Genomic DNA, 16,167 nt, shown 5'->3' on the forward strand with positions numbered 1-16,167 from the left:
TACTATTATTATTTGCCGTTGAGAGCATTGATTAAGTCAGACCGCCCTGAATCTATATCCAAGCTCTGCTGCATACTTGACCTGTGAACCTCTGCAAGTTATTTAACCCTGCCCGGCTTTGATTTGCCCATCTGTTTAAAAAAAATGAAGATAATAATAGTATTGATCTCCTAGAGTTGTTAAGGGGATAATCAGGACCATTTCAATCTCTTAGCAGTGTGCCTGGCACAAAGAAAACATACAGATAAAGATAATAGTTCATTATCATCAGGGACCTGGGAGAGTGACCAGTGCTGGCCCCAGGTTGGGAAAAGAAACTGGAAGAAACAGACCTCGGAAAGCACTTAGGCTGCGCAGAGCTGATCTGAAGGCGGAGCTGAGAAACGTGGGTTTCTGTGAAGCCTTTTCTTAATGTCCTTGTGTAAGAGGCACAACAAAGCTCCACTTGGTGACGTAAATGCACGGAAACTTGCAGGCTTTGCCAGCTGGATGGTTCTGTCGTTTTTCATGAGGCACAGTCTCCACTGGTCCAGGCCAGCAGTGGTGGGGGTGCGTGAGCACTGCGGTGGATGCCTGTGACCCTGGTGTGCTGGGAGAGGAGCTCGGTGACACGGCTGGCATAGAAGGGGCCCTTTGTGTGGCTTTCCACCCAGCAAGCCACACATCTGCTCCAGTTATGGGGACAGAGATAGATTGTGAAGGAGAACAGAGCAGCTGTTGAGCATTTGGGCCCTAAACTGCCAGGAGGGGAAGTTTCACAGATGAAGTATTAGGTACAGAGCAGCCCTCAGGAAAACTTGTGCCTCTTAGTCTTCAGAGGGAACAAAGTGCCTCGATTAGGCTTTCTAAGGACTGCTCTTGGCGGTCAAAGAACTTCTGACCCAGAAAGCTGGCACTGATCTGCATTTGCCTCTAGATGTCTCTAAATCCTTGTGAGAAGCCAGTGGGGAGCAGGAAGTCTTCCATTTGACAAGGAGACACCCTGGTGAAGATGCATCTGTGTACATTCTGCCTTCTCCCAGGAGTGTGGGGTCTGCCAGCTGAAAGCCCTGGCAGGTATCCTGGGGCAGGCTGGGCATGACCTGGCTGAGCCCACCTAGAGCCCCAGGGACCATGACCTGCCTCTCCCTCCCAGCATGTCTTGGGGGAGTCTAGAAGAGCTCAGAGGAGAGGCCAGAAGAGATTACGCCATTCTTTCTTTCTGGGTTCTGATAAGAAGGACCACCTAATCACTTTCAAGAGAGTGTAAACCAAGCCATTTCTTCCTAGGAGTCCCCGGAAAGCCATGGTATCCTGTTCCCCTGGAGGGCTCAGGGAGCCCCAGGCCATAATGACCGCAATCCCTCTGAGGTGCTCACTCTGCACAGGCACTGCCGTGGACACTTTCCAGGCACTCACTCACTTTATCCTCACAACAGCTTTTGAGGCAACTCCATTCTTATCTCTGTTGAAAGGCAGGGAAACAGCAGCACAAAAAGATGAAGTCACTTTCCCAGGGTCACGTGACTGGTAAATGGTGGAACCAGGATGTGAATACAGGCCTTTGGCTCCTGAGGTCCTGCAAATGTTTGCGGAAGGCACATCCACCAGTGGAATGTTCCAGAAGATGCCAGTTCCAGGCCCTGCAGGAGTCAAAGAGGCCCACTTGATGGCCCTGCACAAGGCCTCCAGTGTCTCTCCAGTCACTAGGGGTGCATTTTCTCCATCAAGGAAATCTGGGAGGCAGCCCGCAGGGCTGTCTGTGGGAGCCCTTTGCCACAGCTGTGTGTTCACTGTGGGGCCAGCTGTGCAGTGCTGGGGGCCAGGATCGGCCACACATGCAGGCCCTGGCTTGGGTTTGTTTTCTGAATCTGGGTGTCCTGGTTACGGGGGATAAAAACACTTTGACTTTTTCATTTTCAGATATAAATGAAACTATACAATTAATTCTTTCCCAGCAACACTGAATGATAATAAGCAATCATTAAGTGATTACTGTGTGCCAGCTACTGTTCTGAGGGCTTTACTGTATCAACTCCTCTACTTCTCAACACATTCCTTTAAGAAAGCAGCCATCAGCATCCCCATTTCTCAAGTCGGGAACATGGCAGCGAGGCTAAATGATTGCCCAGCATCTCACGACTAGGACATGGCAGAGGTGGGATTTGAGCCCAGGTAGTTTGGTGCCAGAGCCCACAGTGTTAAGCGCTGTGCTGTTAAGCACTGTGCTCTGTCAGCCGCGTGGCTTTGTGCAGCCGCCTGCCCTCCTGGGCCTCGCTTTCCCCTGTGAGACGGGAATCTCGCCTGCTCTCCGCGCCGCCCTGAGGATCGCGGGTTGTGGTGCGGGGCGCTGGCCCGGAAAGCTGCTGTGCTCAACGCCAACACGTGGGCGCTCTACGCTCCAAACAAACACGTGGGAAGAAAAACGAACAAGGCGGATTTTCCGGAGATGCCAGTTGCACAGGGTAGAATGAGGCCTTCCTCAGTGCTCCCTGCGGAAGAGGTTGTGTTTTAGTTAGTGATTTATTTTGATTTTTTTGAATGTTCCGATAGAACGTTCTCTTTTTTTCTTGAGGAGGCTTTGTTTCTGAATCCCGCCTTGCCGGCGGGCACTGCCCCCTTGGTTAGTGAATGCTTTCGTGTGTGACAACCGCAGGGGTGGATCACTGCGCGGAGCAGGACCACGGGTGTGAGCAGCTGTGTCTGAACACGGGGGAGTCCTTCGTCTGCCAGTGCTCGGAAGGCTTCCTCATCAACGAGGACCTCAAGACCTGCTCCAGTGAGTCCGCCTCCACGCTTCTCTTACAGGGAAAGGGTTCGCAACAGGCGTGGAAAACGCTACTACTGCAGAGGACAGCAGGTCGCAGTCCCCGCTTTCCTCTGCCCCGGGGAGGTCGTGGGGCTGTGCACTGGGGACTGCATGCCTTCCCGGGCCGGGGGAGAAGAATCACGGGCACTTCATTCCCGTCGTCGGGGCCCGGAGGCCTCGCTGACGACCTCACCTGGCTCTTGGGTTTGGCAGGGGCGGATTATTGCTTGCTGAGCAACCATGGTTGCGAATACTCCTGTGTCAACACGGATAGATCTTTCGCCTGTCAGTGTCCCGAGGGACACGTGCTCCGCAGCGATGGAAAGACCTGTGCCAGTGAGTGTTCCGAGGTCGGGCGACAAGCGGCACTGGGCACAGGCATCCGTGGGTGGGGTGCGCTGAGGGACAGTAGTCATGTGTCGGCTCTCTGGGTTTCACTGGGCCCATGTGAACGTGCCTTAAGGCCTCTCTTGGTGATTTCAGCCCTGGTCCTGCGCCCCGTGCTCCCTAGCTTCCTTACCACCCTTCCTGAGACAGCTTTTTCCTATTTCCTCAGTCTGCCTCACAGTCGTTTTGAAGCTGACCGAGCTTATTTCTTGGCTCTCTAGTCTCTACCCCTAATCTGGCAGAAAGTGGTAGCCAGCCTGCATTACACAAGAATAATAATAATGGGGATCCCTTGCTGACTGCTAACTTCATGCCAGCCACTGGGCAAAGCAAACGCATTCTCACATTCTGACATCCCGTGGAACCCCCATTTTGCGATGAGGACACTGCAGTTCAGATCAAGTAAAGAACCTAAGGTTACCAGCTATTAAGTGGAGGGTTCAAACTCTGCTCAGTGTGACTCCAAAGTCAGTTCTGGGAGAAGGGAAGGCTCCTGAGCAAGCTTCCTCCCCATTCCGATAATCTGGCAGCAGGTGGAGAAGTTGGCAGTGATGTTTCCTGGGTCCATATTTCCTTGCAGCCAGTCCCAACTCCTGTCTCCATTAATCAAAAAAAAAAAGCTCCCAGACCTCCCTCTTTCCTTCTCTCCTTCACTCAAGGATGCTGTGTTTTCTGCCCTGCAGTCCTGTTTCCAAGTAGACCAAGATAAAGACTTAAGAGATAATCATTTTGAGAGAAGGGGTCAGAAATGGAGGAAAAGGACTGTAATTTACCTTCCTCATCCAGCTGGTCTTCCTGGTTATAGGGCCAAGTTCCTGACCACTGATACAATTGTGGTCACAACCTTATTTATCCACCTTTTTATATCGTCCGTTCGCATGGGCAGGTGAGCTGGTTGTACAGCTGGGTGTGCCTCTCTAACTATACAGCCTGTGAGAAAATGTTTTCCTAGTTTGGGATAGATTCTTGAGTCTCGGCAAACAGTTGTCCATTTTACAGCTTGCTTGTGGCTGCCTGCCCAGCTGCCTCCTGGGCTGCTGCTCTGGCCAGCACAGGGAGGGTCTGAGCATCACGGGTGCAGACAGAGCGTGTGTCGAATTGCATCTACATTTGCCTGCATGCCAAAGCCAGATGCACAGTTTTGTGTTGGTTTGTTTTAATTCTCCATCATAGATTATTCATGCTCTTTTGTCCTCCCCATTACCGTGATAATCAAGAGTTGACTACAAGATAGTTGTAGGACTTCTAAGAAAACCTCATACCCTTCCAAAGAAATGTTCCCCCTTCTGCTTACAATCGTGTGCCCCCTCTCCCTCCCTCCCTAGGTTCACACCTGGGTTATGCCACTGACTCTTTTAAATGTTGCCCATTTTCTCATTTATACTGTATTTATAACTAAAGGTACAGTGCCATCATCCATGTGAGTAGATGTTCAACAATGTAATTAGAAGTGAATTTTGAAATGTCTATATTTCTATATGGTGTGTCCATATGAAAACTTTTGAGATGGACAGATGGGTTAGAATTATCTTTGGGAATGGTGGTACATAAGAGATGCGTTTGAGCCACCAACTGATACATATGTTTTGAGCTATTCCCCTAATTGAGGACTTTTGTCTGCCCCAGGATGATTCAGTCTGGCTTCCCTGTCCTGTAATAATGGGCTATGTTTTCAGTGTGGTCATAGTTAACTGGGAGTTGGGATGTATGTTTCCCAGCTCTGTGTCAGATGACAAAGAGTCTGGTGACATGACTGCACGTTTTTTAGTAAAGCCTGCTGGGCTGTGGATGGGGAGCCAATTGGGGTTCAGCCAGACCTGGATCAGCAGATAAGGGTTTCCTTGGCCTTTTGTCAAGGCATCTTCCACTTAGAGGCTTGATAGCAGGTGGCCTGAAGAACTCTTTACTCACCTTCCAGAATGTTGTCTGAAGCATGAAGGGCAAGTCCAGGTTCCTAGGACTCTAGAACCAAGTGGACGCTGTTACCCCCCATACCCCTGAGCTCTCTGGCCTCTAGAGTGAAGCCCATCCTTTCTTCCTCTCAAACCCCTGGCCCCCAAGCTCTGATTGCCCAGATTTGCCCTAGGAGCTTTCCTTGCCTTGGGGGGTTGATGCACAGACTAGGGAGCGAGGTGGGGAGGAAATGGGGTAGTATCTTCTGTAAGCTGCAGCTGAGAGGCCTCCTTCTCTCTCTAGCTCCTGGAAATTTCCCTGAGATAGACCTGGTCCAAGGGCATCTGAGCACCAGGAAAGACCCCACAGGCTACATGTGCACAGAGCACACAGCCTGCTGGCCTGGCAGCTCCTGGAGGTCGGAGACCAGGTCTTATTTGGAGTCTGAGTTCCCACGCCTGGCCCACAGGAGATGCTCAATGAAGTGCAGTGAGTGAGAGAGTCAGAGACCACCTGTCTATTTATCCTGTGGCACCTGGCACAGGGTCCACTCCCTGCTCAGTAATCTTCAGTGGCTTTCCACTGTCTCCCCAAATAAATTTCCAGTCACAACCCTTGATCTGGCAATATTGGAGAACCCCTTCCTCCAGCTCTTGAGCCCCACCCCAGGTCTTCCTTGCTCCCTCTGGTTCCTCAAGAGGGTGAGTCCCCCTATTCTCTGAGCAGGTTCTATACCTCCAGCCCATCCTATCTCCACTTAGGGCAACCTCCCTATCCCACCACTGCTAGTGGAAACCCATTCCATGGCCAACATCATCCCCCATGGGTAACTTCCTGCCCTCTCTGCCTGCTGGCCTGCTGGGAGCTCCTCTGCTCCAGTGCCTGCAGGCTTGATGGGGATCTCTCCACAGCACTCTCTTAACTCAGCCTCACCCTGTGGCTGTCTGTGTACAGGACTGAGGAACAGTATGGAAGAGTAGAAAGAATACTGAACTAAGAGCCCAAAGATTGAGTTTAAATCCTATACCTTCCACTCTGGGCAAAGAAATTGACCCTCTCTGGATCTGATTGCTCATCTGAATGACCATTTCTGCCTCTCTCAGGGTTGCCACGTGGCACAAGGAAAGAGAGTCATCAAAGTGCTTTGAGAGCTTGTAAACTGCCATAAACACCTAAGATACTCTCGTTCTGGTCTTACCCCCACAGTTAGACTCCCCGACACTGAGGAGAGGGCTGAGGTAGCACCCTGCCTTGCTGCCTGGAGACCCACCTCCTAGGGCCAGGCCTGCTCCTACTCCCTTTGGAGGGACCCCAGAGACGGGGCCCCCTTGGAGGGGTCAGACTCAGGAGCCCAAGGGCTGCCCTAGGGACCCCCTGTCCTCTGGCAAGTGGAAGGCGCTGACAGGGATCTGAGCCACAAGCCATGGAGCACTGGGAATCCTAGATTGGGGTACTCCTAGTCCAGCCACTGCAGGTGAGTCTGCCAAGGCCTCTCTAGGACTTATGCCCCCAGCTTGACTTTAAAGGGTGGAAGCAGCCCTGAGCAAGGCAAGGGGAGTGTTGTAGTCTGCTCAGACTGCCGTAACAAAGTACCAAGGGCTGGGTGGCTTGAAGAACGGAAATTTATTTTCTCACAGTTCTGAAGGCTACAGGTCTGATATCAAGGTACCTGCCTCTTCTTGGCTTGCAGACAGCTGCCTTCTTGCTGCGTCCTCACACAGCAGAGAGAGAACAAGTTCTCTGGTGTCTCTTCTCATAAGGGCACTAATCCTATCATGGGGGCACCACCCTCATGACCTTATGTATCTCTAATCACTTCCCAAAGGCTCAATCTCAAATTACCATCACATTGGGGTTAGGCTTCAACTTATGAATTTGGGGGGGGGGGGGAGAGATACACACACAATTCAGTTGATAGTGGGTAGTGAGGGGAGAAGACCACCTTCACCCTCGTGTATTCACATTATAGGCTTGATGGATCAGAAGGAAGCTTAGAGATTTTCCCTTTCTTGTGTGGGAAACAGGCACAGGGAGGAAACTGGAGCCCCAAGCTAGCCTTGGGGGTCAGTGGTAGGGCCAGGACTAGACCCCAAGTCACCTGATTCAGGATCTCTTTCTCAGAATGAGATGCCCTCTAAAAGTATGTCTTCGTTCAGCCACTTCTCATTTTGTCTGAGCAAAAGCCTATACAGAGTTAGCACACAATTGGCTGCTCCTAGTTTTATTATAAAAAAAGCCAGAAAATGGTGTAATTCTATCTCTTGGCCTTGGTTACCCTCTTGGCAGGCGTCCACTGTGGCTTTTTCCCTCTGGGGTTGAGGTTGGTTTTAATAACCTCCTGCGTGGAACCCCAGATACAGGATTGCTATCTGTCATCACCACAGAGGTGCAAGTCCATGGAACACATTACCCCATGATTGCTGCCCCACAGACATATGTGACTCACCAGATGTGGAATCCAGATGTGGGGATACCGTCCATGTCAGCGTGTAGGACGGCTAAACATGGGCCCCAAAAACCTGCACGATGTTCTGAAACTTGTAATCATCCTGATCACAAATTGCAGACCCCATTTGTGATGAGGGTTTACTTAAATGTGTGGACCTGCCCCCTTAGGTAGGAAAGGAAGAGGACCCTTCTTTTAGAGGGAAAACGTCTTCTTCCTGCATCCTGAGGTTTCCCATAAGTCCGCTCATCCATTTCGTTTAAGTGATGGTTCCCAGTCAAGTCTGTCCTCACTCTCTTCTCTGGATTTGAGTGTAGGTACCTCCTTAAGCTCTTGGTCCATTTATTCTCATTCTCTGCAAGTATTTACCCTGTACCTGCAGTGTGCTGGGCATATTGTGCTGGGTCCTGGACATCCCTGGGGTTGATGCAGTTTCAGTTTCTGCCCTGACGGAGTTTAAAGTTTCTCAGGGAAGAAGAATATTAAATATTTCTCATCCATTCCATGTGATGAGAGTTGTGCTGTGGGAAGAAGAGGCGCCACAGGAGCACCCAGTCTAGAGAAGCTCTCCTGAGAAAGAGATATTTGATCTGACGCCTAGAGATTGATGGAGTGAGCTAGCCAGAGAGAGAGGGCGTTATGGACTGAATGTTAGCGTCCTCCCAAAATTCATAAGTTGAAGTCTTAACCCCCAAAGATGATGGTATTAGGAGGTGGGGCCTTTGGGAGGTGATGAGGTGATGAGCATGGAGCCCTCATGAATGGGATTAGTACCCTTATAAAAAGAGATCCCACAGGGCTCCAAAGTCCCTTCCACCACGTGAGAATAGAGGAGAAGTCTGCAACCCAGAAGAGGGCCCTCACTTGACCATGCTGGCACCCTGATCTGGACTTGCAGTCTTCAGAACTGTGAGCAATAAATCTCTGTTGTTTATAAGCCGCCCAGGCTGCCATATTTAGCAGACTGAACAGACTAAAACAGAGGAGGAAGAGCTTTGCAGGCAGAGAAACAGCACGTCTCCCTGAAGCCCAGGACCCAGAGAGTGAACTGAAGGAAGCTGAGTGTACTGAGCACTGAGTGTGAAAGGGAGACGGGTGAGAGCCAAGCCGGGGAAGCAGCTGAGGCAGATCACTTACAGCCTTGAGAGGTACGTTAAACTATTTGGAGGTCTGGCCTCCCTTGAGAAAACTATTTTAGTTTGTCTTCTGGGAATTGACCAGCCTGTCTGAGTAGACTGCTGAGCTAGGATGACCACTGGGTGTGCAACTGGACCAGGGAACAAGGAGGTGATAGATTTCTGATCTAATCGCACCTCTGCCCCCAGCGCAGCTGACGCTACTCACCTCTGCAGGCTATGGGACCTTGGGAAAGTCATTCCCCATCTCTAGCCATCAGTTTCCTCAACTCTAAAATGAAGGGGTTGGACCAGTTCATCTCCAAGGTCCCTTCTAGCCCAAAAATAAGGAGAGTGCCTGGTACAGAGGAAGCACTCTGTGAATACTTGCTTAATGATTGAACTCCCTGGATACCCGCCATTCTCCTCCGGGCTGAAGGCACCCTCTGATAGTGAGTGAGGGATGGTGGCTCTCTTTGCCTGTTAGGGAACCACTGAAGTCCCTTCCTAGAGGGGAGTATCTTTGGCTCTGGGGAAAAGCTGACTCCAAGGTGGTTGAATAGGCAGAGCCTGTGGTCAGGAAGTTAACGACAGTACACCTTTGGCATTCTCTAATTTACCACACATGGCTCTTTAATTTATGTGTGACCCAGAACGTCCCTGACATGCAGAAACTGGTGAACAAATATGAATTATGCACTCTGCAAGGCTGGTGGGTGGGCGAGAGTGGGGAGCCCCACCTACTGCCGGCATCCGCATCCGATGGGCTCTCATTCTAAAACATCTGCACAAAAGCCCTGTGAGGTGGAGCTGGTGACCCACGATTTTCAGAGTGGGAAACTCAGGAAATGTTTCCTTTTACCCAACAGGTGTTTACCGGGGGTCTTTTGTGTGCCAGCATTCAGTGCTGGGCGATACAGGCAAGAACACAGATAGATCCTGCGGTCTCCTGGAGATCAGAGCCCATGTGAGCGCATCCAGTGAGAAGGCCAGCACAAATCCAAACCAGCCGCATAACTAGCAGTTCAGTCATGGTGGGATACTTCAGAGAGGGCACACGCCTGATGCTTTGAGGCCCTGTGCCAGGAGGTCCGGAAAGAAAGCTGGAGACGGTGGAGGACGAAGGAGAGGCAGAGGAAGGGTGGTGCAAAGCCCCGTGGTGGGAGGGCTCCTGAGGTACTGAGATACTGAAAGAAAGTGCTCAGAGCTGGGGGAGAGTGGATGAGATGAGGCTGCGGGCAGGTTCTGCAGACCTTGCCAAGGGTTCCATGTCTCATTCTAAGACTCTCACGAAGCGTTAAAGGATCTCAGGCAGAGGGAGGGAGTGATGTGAGCTGATTCACATTTTGGACAGTGGACTCAGGCCGCGCTGGGGAGAATGGACTGGAGGGGGTGAAAGTGGGTGTGTGGAGACCAGTTAGATGATCAGCCAGCCCAAGAGTAAGATGACGGCATTTGGTTCATGATGGTGGAGGCGCAGAGTAATCTGTACACTTGGGAAGGTCTCTGAACATAAGGTCTGGGTCCATCACCAGCATCTCACCCCTGGTGGTTTAATGGAATCATCTGTGGGGCTTTCAAAACGTCCAGAAGCCCAGGCATCACCCTAGACTCCCTGAAACAGAAGCTGAAACAAAGACTCTCTTACGTTGATTGATACAACCTATTGGAGGAGAATTTGGAAATATTTGTCAGCTTTTAAATGTTCATATCCTTTAACTAGGCAATTCTACTTCTGGATGTTTATTTTTCAGCTATGCCTTCACGTCATATGCAAAACTAGGTGCACAACAACATCCATTGCTATCATGATTGTAGTAGTGAAAGACTAGGAACCACCTAAATGCCCATTCACTAAGACACTGGTTAAATGAATTATAGTGCAGCCTTTAAAAATAACGATGTAGGCTATCAAAGATGAGAGAGAGGCGTACTTTTAACTGTAAATCCTTTATTTCCCATAAGAATTAATTTTTGTTGAAATTTTATTTTGTAGTAAGAAAGTTATAGTAAGTTATAGTATATATAGTGTGTGTATATATATATACATATATATAGTGTATATATAGTGCATATATATATACATTATATATGCACATACTATATATAGTTATAGTAAGAGGTTTGCATGGTTCAAAAGTCAAAACAATACAAGAAGTACGATAAGAAGTTTTGCTCCCACTCTTGCCCTCTCATCCCATTCCCTACCTCTGCCTCACATCAATAACTGTGGTGGTAGCCAGCCTCTAAGATGGCCACCTGTGATCCCCATCTCCTGGTATTCACACACTTGTGTAGTCCTCTCCTTTACTGTTGGTCTCTGTGACAAATAGCACGTGGAAAGAATGATGGCATGTTACTTCTCAAATTAAGTATAAAAGACACTGTGGCTGCTGTCTTGGGTGCTCCCTCACTTCTTGGATCACTCAGGCTGGGTGGAAGCCATGTTGTGAGCAGCCCTGTGAAGAGGCGCACGTGGTGAGGAACTGAAGCCTCTGGCCAACAGCCAGTGAGGAACCTGCCAGTCAATCCATGAGTGAGCTGGAAGGCAGATCCTTCAGCTCCAGTTGAGCCTTGACATTGCTGCAGCCCCGGCTGACAGCTTGACTGCAGCCTCGTGAGAGACCCTGAGCCAGAACCCCCTGCTAAGCCACTCCTGGGTTCCTGACCCTGAGAAATTGTATGAGGTAGTAAATGTTGTTTTAAGCTGCTAAGTTTTGGGGTAATTTATTACATAGCAACAGATAGCCAATATACCACTTTTATTAGTTTATTATTTATCCCTCATGTTTATGTGAATAAAAGCAAATGCAAATATATATTTTTATTTCCTCTCCTTTCTTACACACACAAAAAGTGGTGTACTATATACCCCATTCTATGCCTTTTTTTTCACTTAATGATATTCCTTTGAGATTTCATATCATTATATACAGAATTTCCTCATTCTTTTTACAGCTGCTTAATGTTTCATTGTGTGGAATATTTATTCAGCAAATCTCCTGTTGCTTGGGTAGCTTTCATTATTTTCATTTTTCATTATTACAAATGATGCTGCAATGAATAACCTGAGAATGTATACCTTCATCTGGTTTAAGTGTACCTGTAGGAGAGAATTCCAGAAGTGAAGTTGCTGGGTCAAAGGTACATCTTGCAACTTTGGTAGATATTGCCAGATGCCCCTCCTTAGTGGAAGTGTGCTGTTTAATATGTTTGAATCTTAAATCATGTGCCTGTTTTGCCTTTAAAAAACATCTCTGCAGATGATTCTGATGCTCAACCAAGGTTGAAAATGCACCACTGCTCCACTCTTTCTTGATCAGACACTCTGAGGGGGTGAGGAGGGGAAAGGTTAAAAGCCAACCTCTCCACACGCTCTTAAAGCAGGCACACAACGAAATTTCCAAAAAGCTACTAATTCGAAAGCCCAGGGGAACTCTGAAACTGGGCTGGGATCTCCCGGGGTAGTCTGTAGCCAAGGGTGAAGACACCACCCTGTGGACAGTGGCTTCAGGCTCAGCAGACTCCTGATAAAGGAGAGCAGCATCTGTATGCCAAGGCTCAGACCACCACGGCGCGGGGAAAACCTGGGGGTCAGTGGCCCTTCAGGGTCTGTGCGGGAAGACTCAACCACGCTTCAAAATGACAGTCTGAGCTGGGGCTTAGACAACAGGACAGGGCATGGGGAAAGCTCCAGAAAGAAGGGGTGTGCTCAGGGGGTCTGTCTGGATTATGGGTTGACAAGGCTGGCCTAAAAGTGGTATGGCTATTCTATTACATTGGAAAATGGAGTATTCTTAATATGAATTCATGGTAGGAAAAAAATGCTCACCTCCACAGCCAGCCAGCTGTCTGTGTTATGGATCATTCACTTGTATTTCCACTCAACACGATATGAGGAACTACCCCAAGCTATTAGGAAATGTTCTGCATTAACAATGAGTCTAGATTGTGCCCAGATAAGTAAGTCATGTTCACAGAAAACAGGAGGGTCCAACTCTGCTTTGACACTCTTCTGCAGTTATAATTTTAATTAACTTAACACTTCCCCATCGTTCAAAGATTTTGGCAGCCCTTCTGCCCAAAGGAAGACAAGAAAAATTCCGTTCATGTTTGAAAGCTTACTCTAGAAGATAGCGACACAGTGTAGTCGGGGCAAACATGGGACTTATTGTCAGAAGATTACATTTTCAGTCTAGTGCTATCACTTATTAGCAAATGATCTTGGCAAGCCATTAACCTTCCCAAACGTTAGTTTCTCTAGCTGGTAACTGAGAATAATAACCCCTGGCTTAACCCACAAGCTGGTTCTCAGGACTCCCTTCCAAAAAGAAATACTGCAAAAATGCCTTAGAAAAAAGCGTATGGTCTGTTCCTGATTATAAAAGTGAGTATGTGCTTTGGAGCTTTTATTTAATAACTTCAATGCATATCCATTGTAGAACTTCTACTCCATCTGACATAATTGAGTTGACTCACAGAAAAGTGAATGGTTCTTATAAAAAGTCACTTCTCACCTGTCCTCAGTATCAAGCTTTTAAAATATCAGCTTGGTTTTCACAGGTTCACAAACCTGCTCCCACAGAAGCCACCCCAGCCCTGTGGGCGGCAATGCCATACTTCACTTGCTCAGTTCAGCAACCTCGGAGTCATCCATGACTCTTCTGTAATATCCGTATGAGGATGGACTCTTCATATCAACCCATCAGCAAATCTTGTAGGTTCTGCCATCAAAATACAGCCACAGTCTGACCAGTTTTCCCCAGCCTGGTCTGGGCCACCAAGATCATTGCAGTAGGTTTTTTCTAGCTCTTCATGCTCCATCCTTACCCACACACCATTGTACACAGCGGCCCTTTTAAAATGAAGTGAGATCATGTCACTCCACTCAAAATCCCCCAGTGACCCCTTCTCATTTAGATAGCACCGCTGCCCCTGATCATCTCCTGCCAGGGTTACACTTGGTATCCTTGCCTTTCCTGAAACATGCCAAGCATGCTCCTATCCCTGCCGTTTGCAAATTCTTTCTTGGGGGTGCTGTTCTTTCCCAAGTACTACGCATTCGCTCTTCTCTTTCTTCTGGGGTCTGTGCAGTGTCACCTTATCTGACTCCGGCACTTAAAAATAACAAACCCTCCCCATACCCCACTCCAGTGGGCACTTGCTAACCCCCTTAGCCTGCTTTTTTTCCATAGCACTTTCCTCATCTGACATATATATGTTTGTCTATTGATTGTCTTCCCCCCTCTTCCCTCCCACCTCTGCTGCCAAATGTAAGCTTTACAAAAGCAGAAACTTTATTTCATTCATCATTATATCCACAGAGCCTAGAACAGTGCCTGACTCATAGAGATTCACGAAATATTTGTTGACTGAATGAACAAATGAATGAATGTACCTAAGTGTGACACATACATGCATACCTAAGTAGATACGTGGATAAGTTGATATTACACTTATATGATAACCAGTGAAATTGAACTTATTGTCTAACATTTACAGGCCATTTATATCTCTCCTTTTGTAAACTGTCTTTTTGTGTCTTTTGTTCATTTTGTCCTATGGAGATGATGATCTTGTTTTATGTGCTCTTTATATATTAAGAATTTTTGCTCATAGATATGCTTTCTATTTTGAAATGTCCATTGTGGGATAAGAGGCCACTTTAAGGTGTCTGAAATATCTTTTAAGATTGAATAAGTCACTAATGTATAAATCATTTCCTTCTTCTGTCTCTCCAATTCTAATTGGATTCTCAGAATTGGATTCTTGTGCTTTGGGGGACCATGGTTGTGAACATTCATGTGTAAGCAGTGAAGACTCTTTTGTGTGCCAGTGCTTTGAAGGGTACATACTCCGTGAAGATGGGAAAACCTGCAGAAGTAAGTTTTTACTGGAGTCTGACCTCTGCATGAAATCTACCACCCCGTTCTTTGTGTGAATCGGTCACTCTCAGAAGCCAATGCCACATGACCACTAAATGTAATGTGGGGTCTTGGGTGGGATCCTGGATCAGAAAAACAACATTCAGCAAAAACTAAGGAAATGGAAAAGAACTATGGACTTTAGTTGGTGATAACGTATCAGTATTGGTCCATTAATTGTAACAAATTATCACACCAATGTAAGATGTTATAGGGAAACTGGGTATGGGGGTTTATAGGAACTCTCTGTATTATCTACTCAATTTTCTGTAAATCTAAAACTGTCCTAAAAGATAAAATCTAGAAAAAGAGAAAAAAAACCAACATACAAATGGACAAACAAAAAAAATCAGTGCCAGAGCTAACCACTGAAGTTACTCATTTATGCCCTGTAATATATAAACTGGTTTAGCAGGATGCCCTAGTAGAAAGACGTCCAGTCTGAAATCCAGGATTCTCTCAACTTCTAGCTCTGCCATTCATTAGCTAGGCAAGTTGCTTAACTTCTCTGAGCCCCTGTTTATTTATCTTTAACAGGATTTGTTTCTGGTAGCACAAATCCCTCTTGGAGACCCCCTTATGATGAAGCCCTTCTTACATCTCAGAAAGCAAAGCCTCTTAGATGAGGCCAAGACACATCTCTGTATAAGCAAAGAAGCGTATGTAGCCCTGAGCAAATGATTTCTGTCCCTATCAGTCATCTTTTTGTGAAGGTTCTCAAAGCACTTTATAAAAAAACAGCTCATGGTGACACATTTGAAGAAAATATGGGTAACTGGAATTATTACTCTCATTTTTCAGACAGGAAAGGTAAGGCTCCAAGAGGTTAAGTGATTCTCCCAAGTCATATAATATGTCAGGGACAAAGCCAAAATTAGATTTCAGTGCCACTAATCTAAATTGAGGTTTAATTCTCAAAGTAATTATCCCAACAGTGTTTCCTTTCTGATATCAGAAACTACATCCACAGAATGCTCACGATGGACTGCATTTTTATGAGACACTGAAGTAGGTGCTGGTGGCTGATGATGGTGATGATAGGAAGTTTGAAGGGTTAGCCCAAATTAGAACAGCTGAACTTCATCCTCGATTTCACCTTCCTCCCTGTGGATCGCTGAGCTCCAGTGGCTCTGGAGTCCAGTGGCTCTGGAGTCCAGTGGCTGAGATGGATGGATTCCCTGACGTGAAGCCCAGGGAAAATTGATGTTGATGAAATTGTTTTAACTTGCTCTGCTGTCCCCAGGGGAAGATGTCTGCCAAGCAGTAGACCATGGCTGTGAGCACATTTGTGTGAACAGTGACGATTCGTACATCTGCAAGTGCTTGGAGGGATTCCGGCTCGCCGAGGATGGGAAGCGCTGCAGAAGTAAGTAGGCTCAAGGTAGAGATGAACTCTTCCAGCTGTGCGACTCGGACAGTGACATAACTTCACCGAATCTTAAAATCTTCCTGTGCAACCAATGTCACAATTCTAAGTTCCTGCCCTGGGTACTCTGAAGTGTTTGGTAGTGATCAGTATGGGAGACCCTTAGTTTTTAGGAATTTCTCAGTCAAGGTCCTGAGTTGTCAGGCTCTTTGCTCCTTTTCTTTTTCTCTCGGCTGCTAGCCCTCTCC

At 47.6% G+C, this 16,167-nt stretch overlaps 1 protein-coding gene across 7 annotated transcripts in view; it reads left to right on the plus strand.

Moving 5' to 3' along the window:
- The window catches only part of MATN2 (matrilin 2), a 141,105-nt gene that overhangs the window by 111,715 nt on the left and 13,223 nt on the right, over window positions 1-16,167 (plus strand). For 4 of the 7 annotated variants that reach the window (XM_070631798.1, XM_070631799.1, XM_070631801.1 and 1 more), the window contains 4 exons: window positions 2,636-2,758; window positions 3,002-3,124; window positions 14,389-14,511; window positions 15,797-15,919. In XM_070631798.1, coding sequence (XP_070487899.1) covers window positions 2,636-2,758; window positions 3,002-3,124; window positions 14,389-14,511; window positions 15,797-15,919 — 492 coding nt within the window. The remainder of the gene's footprint in view (window positions 1-2,635; window positions 2,759-3,001; window positions 3,125-14,388; window positions 14,512-15,796; window positions 15,920-16,167) is intronic. The other 3 variants (XM_070631800.1, XM_070631802.1, XM_070631805.1) reach the window with 1 other exon arrangement.

Source organism: Equus przewalskii, chromosome 8 (assembly GCF_037783145.1).
Source record: "Equus przewalskii isolate Varuska chromosome 8, EquPr2, whole genome shotgun sequence".
NCBI classification, from domain to species: domain Eukaryota; kingdom Metazoa; phylum Chordata; class Mammalia; order Perissodactyla; family Equidae; genus Equus; species Equus przewalskii.